Raw genomic sequence first — 15,123 nt, 5'->3', positions numbered from 1 at the left:
TGGGGGGGGGGAAAAAATAGAAAAATGTATGACAACATTTCACACCCTATAGGAATTTCTAAAAATGTGCTGCTTTTAAAAATTTTGTGATTTTACTGTTGAAGTTTATGTACAGTAAGTGTAAAAAAAATCTACGTTTAATACAAAATAATTTCTGTTTTAATTAAGTTAAAACAGTAAAAATGAAAAACGTTGTATTAGCAGAAGTGAGCCCAAGAGCAGATTCAACAGAACAGTTTGAGCAGAACAAAACCTCTGATGTGACATTAAAATCAGAATCCTTTAAGATTTTTTTTTTTTTTTTTTTTTTTTAAATTCACCAAAGGAATAACAGTACAAAGTTTAGATAAACATCCAGAAGTTTCAGTATTATTCTTATTATTTTATTCATGAAGATATTTTCATTTCAAATGCAAATTTACTTTATAAACTTTTACTACATATTATTTACATGTGCATTTCGTTAAAATAAAATAAGCCAAAAATGAATATTTAAAAATTTTTTTTTAAATTATTTTTGTTGATTTTTTTAGATTTGGAACCAATTTTCTTTAATTCCATAGATATGTCTTTCTTTATATGAAGTTTTTTAATATGTATTCTCAAGGAACATATATAAATATATATCATATAAAAACAGAATTAGATGTAGTTTATTTTGCAAAATGAATGAAAACTTTCTCAATAATTTATTCAATGCATATAAAATACAATATTTATACAAAAGGCTATACAGTCATAAATTAAGATGCATAAATAGCTGCACAAGCATTCCTAACTCAAATATAGCACATGTAAAAGGAAACATGTAAAAACTCCTATTTCCCAAACAATATGAAGAAACAATTATAATCTTATCATCGGAATTTAGTTTTGAACTTCCCTACAATTAATAATTAGTATTATAAACAATAAACAAAACAAAAAAGCAAATATGTTATAACTAAATATCATAACTAAATATTTATTTTAATACTTTTAATTAAATACATTATGAGTATAGTAATAGTAAATTAGCATGGCACAAAGAATATTTAATTAAATTTGTATTTAAATTTAATTTTTTAATTAAATTCAATTTATTCTTATGAAACAATTTTGTTTGTACTTAGCAGCTTTAGCGCTAATTACCTGGTTTGTTTCTCTTTTTTTTATTAAAAACGACTTTCTTTTTCTAATAGTTTTGTTTTTATTTTAAACTCGCTCTCTAATTCCTATTTTTAGGATTTAAATTTGCTTTTTTACTTTTATACGTATTTGTTAAAAATTAAATTTTAATTTGGTTAAATTTAAATTTCATTCCTTGCAGCAATGGCGCAAAGAATATTTAATTATTTTGTATTTAAATTTAATTTTTTTAATTAAATTTAATTTATTCTTATGAAACAATTTTGTTTGTACTTAGCAGCTTTAGTGCTAATTACCTGGTTTGTTTCTCTTTTTTTATTAAAAACAACTTTCTTTTTCTAATAGTTTTGTTTTTATTTTAAACTCGCTCTCTGATTCCTTTTTTCAGGATTTAAATTTGCTTTTTTACTTTTATACGTATTTGTTAAAAATTAAATTTAAATTTGGCTAAATTTAAATTTCATTCCTTGCAGCAATGGTGCAAAGAATATTTAATTAAATTTGTATTTAAATTTAATTTTTTTAATTAAATTTTATTTATTTTTATGAAACAATTTTGTTTGTACTTAGCAGCTTTAGCGCTAATTACATGGTTTGTTTCTCTTTTTTTATTAAAAACAACTTTCTTTTTCTAATAGTTTTGTTTTTATTTTAAACTCGCTCTCTAATTCCTTTTTTTAGGATTTAAATTTGCTATTTACTTTTATACGTATTTGTTAAAAATTAAATTTAAATTTGGTTAAATTTAAATTTCATTCCTTGCAGCAATGGCGCAAAGAATATTTAATTAAATTTGTATTTAAATTTAATTTTTTTAATTAAATTCAATTTATTCTTATGAAACAATTTTGTTTGTACTTAGCAGCTTTAGCGCTAATTACGTGGTTTGTTTCTCTTTTTTTATTAAAAACAACTTTCTTTTTCTAATAGTTTTGTTTTTATTTTAAACTCGCTCTCTGATTCCTTTTTTCAGGATTTAAATTTGCTTTTTTACTTTTATACGTATTTGTTAAAAATTAAATTTAAATTTGGCTAAATTTAAATTTCATTCCTTGCAGCAATGGTGCAAAGAATATTTAATTAAATTTGTATTTAAATTTAATTTTTTTAATTAAATTTTATTTATTTTTATGAAACAATTTTGTTTGTACTTAGCAGCTTTAGCGCTAATTACATGGTTTGTTTCTCTTTTTTTATTAAAAACAACTTTCTTTTTCTAATAGTTTTGTTTTTATTTTAAACTCGCTCTCTAATTCCTTTTTTTAGGATTTAAATTTGCTATTTACTTTTATACGTATTTGTTAAAAATTAAATTTAAATTTGGTTAAATTTAAATTTCATTCCTTGCAGCAATGGCGCAAAGAATATTTAATTAAATTTGTATTTAAATTTAATTTTTTTAATTAAATTCAATTTATTCTTATGAAACAATTTTGTTTGTACTTAGCAGCTTTAGCGCTAATTACCTGGTTTGTTTCTCTTTTTTTATTAAAAACAACTTTCTTTTTCTAATAGTTTTGTTTTTATTTTAAACTCGCTCTCTAATTCCTTTTTTTAGGATTTAAATTTGCTATTTACTTTTATACGTATTTGTTAAAAATTAAATTTAAATTTGGTTAAATTTAAATTTCATTCCTTGCAGCAATGGCGCAAAGAATATTTAATTAAATTTGTATTTAAATTTAATTTTTTTAATTAAATTCAATTTATTCTTATGAAACAATTTTGTTTGTACTTAGCAGCTTTAGCGCTAATTACCTGGTTTGTTTCTCTTTTTTTATTAAAAACAACTTTCTTTTTCTAATAGTTTTGTTTTTATTTTAAACTCACTCTCTAATTCCTTTTTTTAGGATTTAAATTTGCTTTTTTACTTTTATACGTGTTTGTTAAAAATTAAATTTAAATTTGGTTAAATTTAAATTTCATTCCTTGCAGCAATGGTGCAAAGAATATTTAATTAAATTTGTATTTAAATTTAATTTTTTAAATTAAATTCAGTTTATTCTTATGAAACAATTTTGTTTGTACTCAGCAGCTTTAGCGCTAATTACCTGGTTTGTTTCTCTTTTTTAATTAAAAACAACTTTCTTTTTCTAATAGTTTTGTTTTAATTTTAAACTCGTTATCTAATTTCTTTTTTTAGGATTTAAATTTGCTTTTTTACTTTTATACATATTTGTTAAAAATTAAATTTTAATTTGGTTAAATTTAAACTCCATAGAAAAGATATATTAAATTTCATTATAAATAATACCAGAGTAGAAGCTTTTATACCACTTTTGTAAAAATTCTCGTGTATTTCTCAATTTGAGCTGTTGTAATTCTTGATTTGTGCTATTGTAATTCTCGGTTTGTGCTGTTGTAAATAAAGTGTTAGTATATCACTAACACTTTATTTACAACAGCACAAATCATCAAACTAATCTTGCAAATCTCACAAAGTACATTATTTATCTTAAGTTTTTAGAACCATAATTTATACACAGATTTTAAAATATATTGAATAAAAATCATACTTTTCCCAGGTCATAATTTACAGTAATTGTACACATATCAGTACAAAATATATCATAACACTATAGTCACCAATGAAAGGCATGTGAACATTAATAAAATTTATAATATCTTCTGAACCCATTTAAAAAAAGATGAAACTTTTATATTCCCCCTTTGCTAATAAACAAATGCATAAATTGTATCATAATTCTAAGCAACAGAAAATATATTTAACAGATTAGTTATGTACATATAAATATTATAAATAGCTATTATGTACAAAAATACAATATTAAAGCTACAGTATTAAAACACCAAATTGCATCATTAATAGCCATAGAAAAATTGTTACATTTTATTAATTTACACATTTCTTCATTTAAAATTTACTAAATTTGCAGGTGGGACAACATTTAAAGATAAGTTTTCTATCATCAGTTTTGTTTTCTTACATTTCATACTCATATAAGTTAAAAAAAGAAAATAAATAATTAAAACTGCAGACAGTAATTTAAATGCAGTTGCTTAGTTTCAAAAAGTGTAAATATATACAACATTTTTAAATATGACAAACAGTATCACAATTTTGAACTATCTTAATTAAAATTAAGCTAACAGTTTAAAAAATAAACTGAGATTCATGACCAAGTTATTCAATAGTACAACATAAAACTAAAAAGGTTCATTTGTTCAATTTTAGAGGATTTGATTTTTTATAATATAATAATCAGGGAAAATACTCAAATGCCATGTCACTAAATATACCACAGAAGTGCTTACTACACTGCATTCTGCAGAATACTTGTGTTCTCTCACTACGTATGATTTCTTTGGAGTGGAATTTAATTAGCTAGATTTCTGTTCTTAATGCCTTAAATGCAATTAAAATAATATCCATCAATACTGGGAGTACCCTCAAATTATTGATTTAATCACTTTCATATCAAATATAATGCAATACCAGTTATTTCATTTTTAATATGCATAAGCATATTTACAAGAGTCATGTTATTCTCATAATATAGGTACCATAATATTACATTTCCTACGTTGAAATCAGAATTTTTAAACTTCTGGCCAGAACATCCTTTAAATGATTACTATACAAATTTATAGGACAAGTATGATGAAATAGATATCATAATAAAATTTTGAATTATACTGTCATATATACTCTTCTGCATAAAATTTTCATACATTTTTTTCATAAAAAATCAAAAACAGACTCGGATATTGAAATTCCCACAAAATTATTGCCTTTCTGAAAGAGAGGAATAAGGAAAAAAAATTTAAAGAACTTGAACTAAGTAGATTCTCATTATTATGAATGAAGCCATAATAGAAATCCCTCTGAAAAATCACATAATGACTTTCAATGCCTTTAGAAGGAAAATACTGTAATTTTATGCAGCTCTTGCATTGCGTAATGGATGTGACAAACCCATGATGTGAAACACAAAAGCTGCAATTTTTTCATAACATAGAAACATAAGAGCAGCAGTGAGAACAGTTTGCAAAAGTTTTGCTTCAAGACCTTTGTACAGACCTTTCACACCATTTGTCCTATAAAATACACAAATATATAATAATTCAGAATACATACATGATAATTAAGCAAAACAATAATACATATTAAAACATCATAAGTGAATATATCTTATATGTATCAAATTTATGCTATAAATAAAAAATTTCTTTTAATATTTTAACAGAGATGACATTCAGATACTCAAAAATATGCTTAGTTGAACTAGAGTGAAATCCTGTTAGGTAATTCTCTCATAAATTTGAACCAATAGTTAAATCTTGCGTGGTACCTTGCTTTACACTAAAAGTAAAATTTTGAATATTTCATTTGCATTACTGCATGGTTATCACAACTAGACCAAAATCCAGGTGTCACAAGAAGATTTTTTATATGTTGTTTAAAATGTTCAGTTTATGCTTTGCTATTAAGAAACTCAAAATATACTTTTTAAAATCTTTTTAAACTAGGATTGAAACTCTGGAATTTATAAATGCCAAAAAATGTTGTATTAAATGAGACTGCCTAAACTGAAATTCCTAACACTGTTCAAATAAGCTCAGATCAAATTTCAAATAACAGCAATGCATTATTTATGTTTTTCCATTATTTCAAGGAAACACTGTAGCAAAGCAACTAAAATTTAAATCAACATGAGGGGGGGCATTGAAACAACTTGCAGTGATAAAACACTTTTATATAAAGAAGTCTATAATTTAAATGTGTAGAAACAGATGAAGTTAACAGAAGTTTGGCCACTTAGATCATGCAGCGATTATGCAGTGAATATGAAGCACAAATTGGATATCCAAATAAAGTCCCTAGATTGATAATGTTGAAACATTATAAGGTATCATATTATAATGAAAGAATGAAAAAGTGAAATTTCTGAAATTGTAGGCTTCTCAAATGAACAAATTCATAATATATTGCAAGAAAAATTACAGATGAAAAAGTTATGAGCGAAATGAGTACTGCAGTAATTGGCTGTCAATCAAAAGGCATACGAAATAAAATTTTAAAGTAGTTTTTTATGAATTTAAACTGCCAAGTATTTGCATTGATTTGTAGTTGAATGAAACAGAGACCAACCATCACACGCATCAAAATAGAGAACAATGAGTGATTAAAGCGCACTGAAGAAAACGAAGACCATTTTTGTCAGCTATAATGGTGAAGGCAACATTTCCTTTTCTTTCCTTTATTCTGGAGTGTGTGTTAGATGAGGCAGCATGCTTTCAAGGAATATCACACAGCTGACTACTTGGAGATTAATAGAACAATAATAGGAGCAATGCAGTATTTTATTATGCAATGTTTTTGGATTTCTTAATGCTTTGAATTGATTTATCATCTATCTTGTCCTCTAGCATTAGGTAGATTCTCTAATAGCCTTTTTGCTGCTCTCAAACCTGAACATTTAGCTTATGTGGGAAGAAGTCTTTTTGAATTTGATATCATCATAGTTATACATTTATATTTTACAGCTTTTGAAAAACAAAAAGGTTTCCAATAGGAGAAGAAACTGCAGATACATTGTACCAGCTCTCAAAGGAGATTACATTGAAATATAAAATGATTTTTACCCAACAAAAGAGAAACTTTTAACTTAACTCCCATAAAACTACAAGATTTTAATTCAGAGAATAACTATAACAAATTATATAAAGAATAAATTAAATATAAAATGAAGAAAAATAAATTAAACAATACATATAAAAATTAAAAACACCTTGATAGAAAGTGATTAAAAAAAACAAAATACTTATTCTTATACAAAATATTCTAACGTACCTTATAATGTAGGAAAATATTTGAAGCATTGTTAATTTCTTTATTGTTTCAGACCCGTACTAAAAGAAATAAAAGTAATTTTCAGATTTATAATTTTTTAAATATATGACAAAAAGCAGAGCATATAACTCTTCAATTACAGAAAATTTCATAGCACTTGGTGTATAGAAAACATTTTGATGTCCACACAACATGACTTCCTTGTCTGGCTTATTAAATTATACACATTTTTTTGCTGCAACAAAGAACTGATATTAAATATTTATTATTAAACTAACTACATATATAAACTATATGTAGATATCAATCCTTATTGTGCATGTAGTTAGATTTCATTACTTTCGAAAATAAAGTTTCCTTAAAAAAATTTGACGTTGTCAAAACATGAATATTTTCATCATTTAAAACACTTCTGTAATGGGAAGTATATAATTACAACCAACGGTTCTGAAAATAAAGACTGGGTAAAGGAGTGTGTGTATATATACAGTATTAAAAAAAGTTTTTAAAAACAAAAATATCACAATATTATTCTCGTGTCTATGCTGCTGATTTTATTTCTGCATGTCTTTGTGAATTAAATTTTTCACCTTTTTGTCTATATATACATAATAATTAAATTCAATTTGACTACATCCTAGGAAATGAAAAGAAATTATTAATTTTTAATTGAAAAACTATTGAAAAAGGAGATTTTGAAAAGGTAATTATTAAAGGTACTGCATATTGTAGAAAGCAAAACTTGTAACAATTTTTAAATATAAAAGTATTAAAAACAATTTACACGAAAATTGTTACTGATTTCATAGAAAGATCCTGACTTTTCAAGGAGAATTTATTCTCTTTCCATAAAACCACCAACAATTTAACAGATTGAGTTTCTGCTCTCACTATTTTGAACAATACTTCTGTGCCAAAATGTAAAATAAAGGAATATAGTTTTAGAATTTAAATCTTTGATTTTCAATAAATGCAAAGGAAATCCCCTGACACAGAATAAGACAACATACGTAGAGACAAAAAAGGGGTAAACTACAGAACAATATGTAAAACTTCGAATAAGAATCAACAGTTACAAAGTATAAATTACCTAATAGATCAAATTGTAATATACTTTAAAAAAAAATTAAATGGTCTTATCAACATTTAGATTTTTTCATCAGCCAAAATTAATTCTAATTATTAGTTACAGTTAAAACTCCCGCTAAAAAATTTAACAGGTATTGTCCTGTTCAATATGGAGGTAGGTGCACAGTAGCATACTAAGCACACTTATGTTTGCCACATTAGATGTGAGGGAGTTCAAATAACTGTTTTGCTATGAGCTTTATTTTGCTTACCAATTCAGTGAGCAAAATAAATAAAGAAGCTTTCTGATTAGCTGTGGAACAAGAAAATTTGAATTGACTTGGATTGCAATTGCAAAAATTCTTTATTCTCTTTGGCAAAATTCTGGGTATTAAAATGATAAAAAGCTAAGAGTAAAAACTAATAAGTTTATAATATTTCTGGCTAAAAGTCAAGGGGAAAAATTGGGATATTGACAGAAAAAGTCTCTATTTAAATGGCTGCTTTATGACTTTGAAAAGAAATACACCTTGTTACTAAAAGAATAGAAGAAAAAATTATAGTTTAAATACAAAATACACAAATCTTTAATTCTAACAAAACATCCATTCAATTTCAGATGAGCTCATCATAACTTATTAGTTTAAAAATTAAATATGATGTTTAAAATGCCACCATTTTTAAGAAAAAAAATTTAATAAACTGTGAAGGAATTTTATTTTCTACAAGTACTTATGTAAGTAAAATTATTTCATCTTTAAAGTAAATTTGGAACTAGTAGAAGACTACTGCAAATTTCTTTCAATGGAAGAATGGTATATAGATTTTCAAAATTATTACTGTTGATTTCTTTAATTGAAGAAATAACAGAAAAGTTACTATTAATGCTCCAAACATAAATTGCAATCACTTTTCGCTGAATTGGGGGGGAAAAAATCTTTTTAAGCCGCACTGCAAATAAGTAGTCAATGTTTTTGTCATAATTTTTGGTCCTGTTAGGTATCAGCCTAAATAAATGGTGTTTTATGGAACTTGGGGAAAAGCAGAGAGGTTGAAAAATTTGTTGCAATCAAGTGGAAAAGAAATTTTAAGCTTGCAGTGAAAAGCTTTGATCTCGTTTATAATAGAAATTTCTTTTTCTGTAGTTATTTGTATAATGATTGGCTGATTAAGTTCTGTTTCTATTAGTGGGCTGTAAAATTTTTTCAAATGATACTAAAGTTGTTACTTGCCTTTATCTATTTTAGTGACAGTAAATTTCTGTTTCAGTTCTTTTATTTGTTGCTTAATGATATTCTTATTTAAATTGCCAGGTAATTTCAACTTTGTAATTCTGTTTTATTTTGTTAAAAACTTTTCTTTTCATTCTAAGGTGTTACTTGGTAGATTTATTTTATATGCTGTTTTAATAGTAAATTCATTGAGGTCATTTTCATTATTGTTAAAGAAGAAAAATTTGTTGATTCTATTGACAGGTCTGTGTTTACTGCCCAGTTTCATGAGTTTTCTTAATTGTAGGTGTTTGGTATGTTCGAATACATTTGGCACAACCAATTGCAATAAAAGAAGCAGGTGCGCAACTAGATGTTGGAGCAGCCTCATACACAAAATTTCAATGTTCTACACCTGATCATCTTTGATTTATGTGAGATGAATACATACATACAGAGAGATGTTAAGACAAAATTGCTTTTAAATTTAAATACATTTTACAATCTGTTTTTGAAAAAGGAGTCCTTCATTCAGTCTGTACATACAAAAGTCACGCAAAATATCCTCATATTGGATTCAGGATTGGTTAAAATGGATACTTCAATTGAAATATGATACCCACAATTTTTTGCTATTACGATACTTCCTCTTCTTCGTACAGGGGAGGAAAAATAACATCATAAGTTTAACACATATTATAAGCCAATCAAGTGTAAGTCATAATAATATTACCAATAACTTAAATAGGCAGTAAATTAATCAAGAACTTATCAGCTTATTCAAGTTAAGGAAAATATATCTTAGTCACTTAGTTTTTCTATTAACCAAAATAAATGCTTAGCTAAACTTATAGAAAAACTAATACAAAACACAAATATATAAACATAGCCATCAAACAGATGATTTAAGATGCGAGATAAATGCTAAATGTTTCATTCAAAGAATGATTTAAAATGCTTTATTTAAATATTGTATTATGAAAATAAAAAATGCCTTACAGTAATATTACAACAGTAAAACATTCTGCTTTGTTGTTTTCACAGTGCCTTATATTTCAGTGAACTAAGCTCTCATTCATCACTATGTGAATAAATGTTCATCAAATGGTCATGCGAAACAAAATTACTCACAAACTTGGTCAGAGAAATCAAAAGATTTAGCATTGTTTTAAATAACATGGATACATACATACATTCCAATACATATTTTCCTTAATGTTACAATGCAGTGATATATGCTGAGTGTTCTAATAAGGATTCCATTATTTTAAAATTAAATAACTCAAAATCAGAGATTGATAGACAAATAAAACTAGTAGTATGTTTAGTTTGAAATTTGTAAAAATCAGATAAGAAATTTCAAATTTATTGTACAGTCAAAAGTCTTTAATCCAGAATGATCTATAATCCAGACCTCAAAGCTACAAACCTTCAGCGCATGCGTAAACGCATATACGTTTGCGCATTCGCGTTTAATGTATAATGGACGGTATAAGCTAAGCTAAAATTATCTATTTCAATTAATGTTGCAGATTGCATTGTTCCTTAATCTTCTAATTGGATCTGGCTTATTAGTTTTTGCAGACTGTTAGAGCAATTTTATAAAAGTAAGCTTGAACTTTCGATTATGTCAAAAAGAATTTCCAATTCTGGAGCTGCCAAAGGATCTACAAAGCGAAAGCATTTTTCGATGTCCATCAAACAAAAAGTGGAATTGCTGCAAAAAATGGATAAAAGCATATCCTTTGTTTCTCTAACCATTCCGAAATCTCTTTATCAATTTCACGCTGCTCTGCAGGGGGTGGGACGTCGTGGCGCGCAATGAACTGGAAGTTGATCTGACAGCACTATCCTTATCTTCAGGGCAGATGTCTTTATTTTATTCGGCTTATAATTCCTTATTAAATGTAGTATTTCATCTCAAAGTACTCTGTCTTTGATATGATTTAAATCAAATTCCTCATCATTATAAATATCACAAATACACATCAAATAGTTTTCTGGTTGGATTTTTGACTATGCGTAATGTATGCTTTACGCATGCGCGCATTGAAAGAAATGTTTAATAAAGTAAACAAATAAATATTAAGCTTTTTTTTTTTTGTAAATTTTGATACCCTTTAGATCAAAATTGCTCTTTATTTCATAAATTACGGTTTCATATTTTTAATTTTATAATTTCTGCATGCCATCTTACCAGATTTAAATTGATTATCTATAATCCGTAAAAAGCGATAATCCGGAATCGCCGAAGTCCTGTTTAAAGACTTTTGACTGTATATTTCTGTGTACAAGGCGAGATTTTTGGAACTGTTCTTAAAGTTAAATTACAAGGGTCAGCTTATATACAGATATGCTAATCTTGCAAAATATGTAAGTGCTTCTCTGTTAGCTGGGTGAAAGTGATAAATTGCCAAACACAGCACTTTTTTATTTCTTTAGGTTATGAAAATTATTTTAAATGAAATGAGGTGTTTTATTTTTGAAATTGTGCATTTGCATATTATAACTACCTCATATCCCAATAAGCTACCTTTTATTTTTATGAACAAGGATATACATTAAGTGTTATTGTTGTACTTTTTCTTGCATTTAGAAAAAGGAAATGAATAAAATTTGGGATATTCCTTTTACAGAGCAGCGAGTAGTGAATTATTTTCAAAGTTATAGGATCCACCTGTCAAAGAAGTGTATATTAATGGACACAATATGATCAGCTGCATATGCTCAATAAAACACTAATAATTTGGAATAGTTACCTGTGGTTAATTTTGTACTCACAGAATTCTATACAAAGCTTTTGGTGAAATCGGAAAGTCTAACAAAATAGTAAAAATCAGAGATAATATTTTTATGAAGCGCAAAAAGGAATCAGTTCAAATACTAATTGTTTATTAAATAAAGAGGCATCAGGTTCTTCAGAATTTTGCAGGATCAATAAGCATAAGTTTGAGAGTATCTCAGATTTTCCTGTTTCGATGGTAGCCAACTTTAACAGTCTATGGAATTTTGTAAATACCTAATTTTTTTTATACTGCTTGCTTGTTGCATCACTGCCAAAATGAAAAATCTGATGTTGGTGAAATTTTCATCTGCCTGATAGAAAATTACAAAAATACACAATAAATAAAAATAGAACATCATAACTAATCAGCACATAAAAATTACAATGCAAAAGAAAAATTACCTAAATCTTTTATTGTTTACTTAAATGCAAGTTTTAATGTGACCTTTATGCAAAAAGGGGGGAACTCATATAAATTCCTTTGACATCTGTGGCAGAATCTGAAGTTCCAAATAGTTTGTAAAATTTAAACAAAAATTAAATCAGACACAAAATAAAATGACATAGAAAATAAGACTAGCACAAATGCCACAAATTGCACAGAAGACTACAAATGCATGGAAAAAATGTTCTACCTTCAGGTACGGTTACCATAATTAAAACTATCATCATTGGTGTCTCGCATTTTATTTTGCATCGATTTGATTGAAAAATATTTCTACCTGCTCCACAACATTTTTGCCTTTATAGTGACATGTATGAACATGACAGGAATTTTTTGCCCTTTAGATGATTTATGAATTTTGAAGAAAAAACGCACTCATGCACTCTTGACTTACATGAGCCGTCTTATATTCAGAAATATATGGTAGTTAAGCTACTAAGAGTTGACACTGTACAGTGCAGTTATAGCCGAATTCCTAAAAAGAAATAGCAATCAGAACATAGCTCTGAAGAACATAGCAATCAGTCTTCAGAAAGTTATTCTGTTGAAAAGTGAAAGGAGGTTAGCATACTGAAAGATGTGGATGAAGTCGTGTATCCTCTGTGGAGAACCATGTTTCTCTGGTACTGAGTATTACCATTTAAATCGCATACCTACAACAAGGTGCATTTTTCAAAACCACTTTAAAATAGCAAAAGGTTCTGATGCAAAAGACATTCACCAGCTTTTTGATAAATTTCAGTGGACAGGCAATGCAGTTGATGTAAAAAATGTTGGTCAGAGTCATTCTGCAATTACTTGAGAAAAATGTCAGAATAATTTCTGCAGTTGCTGAGCATAATATACGAAAACTGATCCAAAAGGTTGTGACAGAGTCCAGATTTAAGCCATTCAGCTCACACAGAATATTGAGGAACAACCTATGTATTTCTGCTCAAGATCCAATGCTACCAAGCCATCAATTTGAGCTGTGCGAAAAGAGAAGAGTTCACAAATGATATGCTCACAATGACCGATGATGTTGAATTCAGTGTTTACAACATATGATTCATAGAAGAGATTAATTTTGATCTGGATATTTTCATGGAAAGATAAAATTGCTAATTTTTGTGCATTGATGAAAATCCACACTTATGTCAAGCACAAACAGTACATTCATCAAAAGTTACCATTTGTGTTACAATATCTTGCAAAGGCATCCCTGAACCTCCCCTTTTTATGACATATGATTACTGAGAAGCACATTGTAGTTTTGGAACAATTTGTTGCCACACTACAAGCATTGGAGGATCGAACAGACACTCCAGTTTATCCAAAAAGGAGTTTGATCCCACTGTATTTTAGCAGTTTTTCCTTTCTTGAGGGACATTTTGAATATACAGGACTATTTCACATTTACTGGAACAGGCATGAACTGGTCTTCACACTAACTCAATCTTACACCCGGAAACTACTTATTGTGAGGCATGTGGATAGAGACTGTGTTCAGGAAAAATCTAACAACACTGGATGTGCTTCAAGAGCTGATCTGTGAAACGTGCATCCATTTCCATACATACGCACACTACATAGGAAGACTGATAATTTTCAATCTTTGTTTGTACCATCTCTAAACTTAAAAAGGTAATTGCATGGGAATTTTGTATCAATTTCCATATGACAGCAAAGGGCAGTTTATAGACTATTCCTCAGACTCCATGCACTGCGACTAACTACAGCACCACCTGTTGGCAACATTTGTAACTAATGTTGAAACTTCTGTATCAGTATTTTACAGCTCTTTAAAAAAAAAAAAAAAAAAAAAAAAAAAAAAAAAAAAAAAAAACACTACTTGTCTCATTCTTCAATTGATCTGTTTGCAAGTTATTTAATTTTAAAATCAGGAAGCCTTTCAAAGGACATTCTGTATAACTAAACCTACCTAGTACAGTAATGGTATAAATATTTATTTCTAGCCTTCAGCTGCAGGGAAAAATTTTTATGGGTTATTCAAAAGAAGGGAAAAAACATGCCACATGATGTGGTTTTGCTCTATAGGTTCTTATTAACTAAGATCACCTGCATTTCTGAACTAAGATATACTGCTTCCAGCTTAGTTTGATGCTCTAGGTTAGATTAAGTCATCATCATTATACACTCATTTATCATTCAGATTTTCATCAGATTGCTCAACAAAAATTTAGACACTTCTAAAAATCTACACTTGCCTTACCTACAGCTTCTAAGGAATTTTTATGCTTGTGGTTAAGCCTTCAGAGTAAGTGTTGGGTTTAGCCAAATAAAACATAAATTTGTCCAAAAATTTACCATAAAATATATATGAATTAGAACAAGTGAAGCTGCTTATATTTTATCAGTTCAAATTAAGGCCCTCATTAAAGTTAGCTTTAAAAAATTTCAGAAAAATCTATGGGTGAGAGAAAAAGCTTCTAACACCATAATGAAGGAACGGTTCTATTACTTTTCAGCAGCCTGTAATAAATTTTTGTACAAATCATAACCAATACTTTGGTTACAGCGGACTGATAATTCACAGAGTCTCATATAGGAAGATCAATAACATTCTGAAGAAATTCAAAGAATTACAAGCATGGACAATGGATATCACACAAACCGATGCCCACCAGATGGCAACAGGAAAACAACACAAATCTATCAGAACTGTGTAAAA

General features: G+C 27.5%; 1 protein-coding gene across 1 annotated transcript in view; it reads right to left on the bottom strand.

Annotated features, from left to right (window-relative positions):
* Window positions 1–670: 670 nt before the first annotated feature.
* PMP34 (Peroxisomal Membrane Protein 34) overlaps window positions 671–15,123 on the bottom strand; it is a 90,449-nt gene continuing 75,996 nt past the window's right edge. The window contains exons 8-9 of the mRNA XM_085810897.1: window positions 6,944–7,002; window positions 671–5,187 (exon numbers count right to left, since the gene is read on the bottom strand). Coding sequence (XP_085667023.1) covers window positions 5,028–5,187; window positions 6,944–7,002 — 219 coding nt within the window. The 3' untranslated portion in view covers window positions 671–5,027. The remainder of the gene's footprint in view (window positions 5,188–6,943; window positions 7,003–15,123) is intronic.

The sequence above is a fragment of the Stegodyphus dumicola genome, chromosome 2, assembly GCF_044657685.1.
Source record: "Stegodyphus dumicola isolate Sdum_Otavi_A_Nest chromosome 2, ASM4465768v1".
NCBI lineage: Eukaryota > Metazoa > Arthropoda > Arachnida > Araneae > Eresidae > Stegodyphus > Stegodyphus dumicola.
The sequence above is the reverse complement of the archived record's forward strand: the minus strand, read 5'-3'. Positions and strand labels throughout refer to the sequence as shown.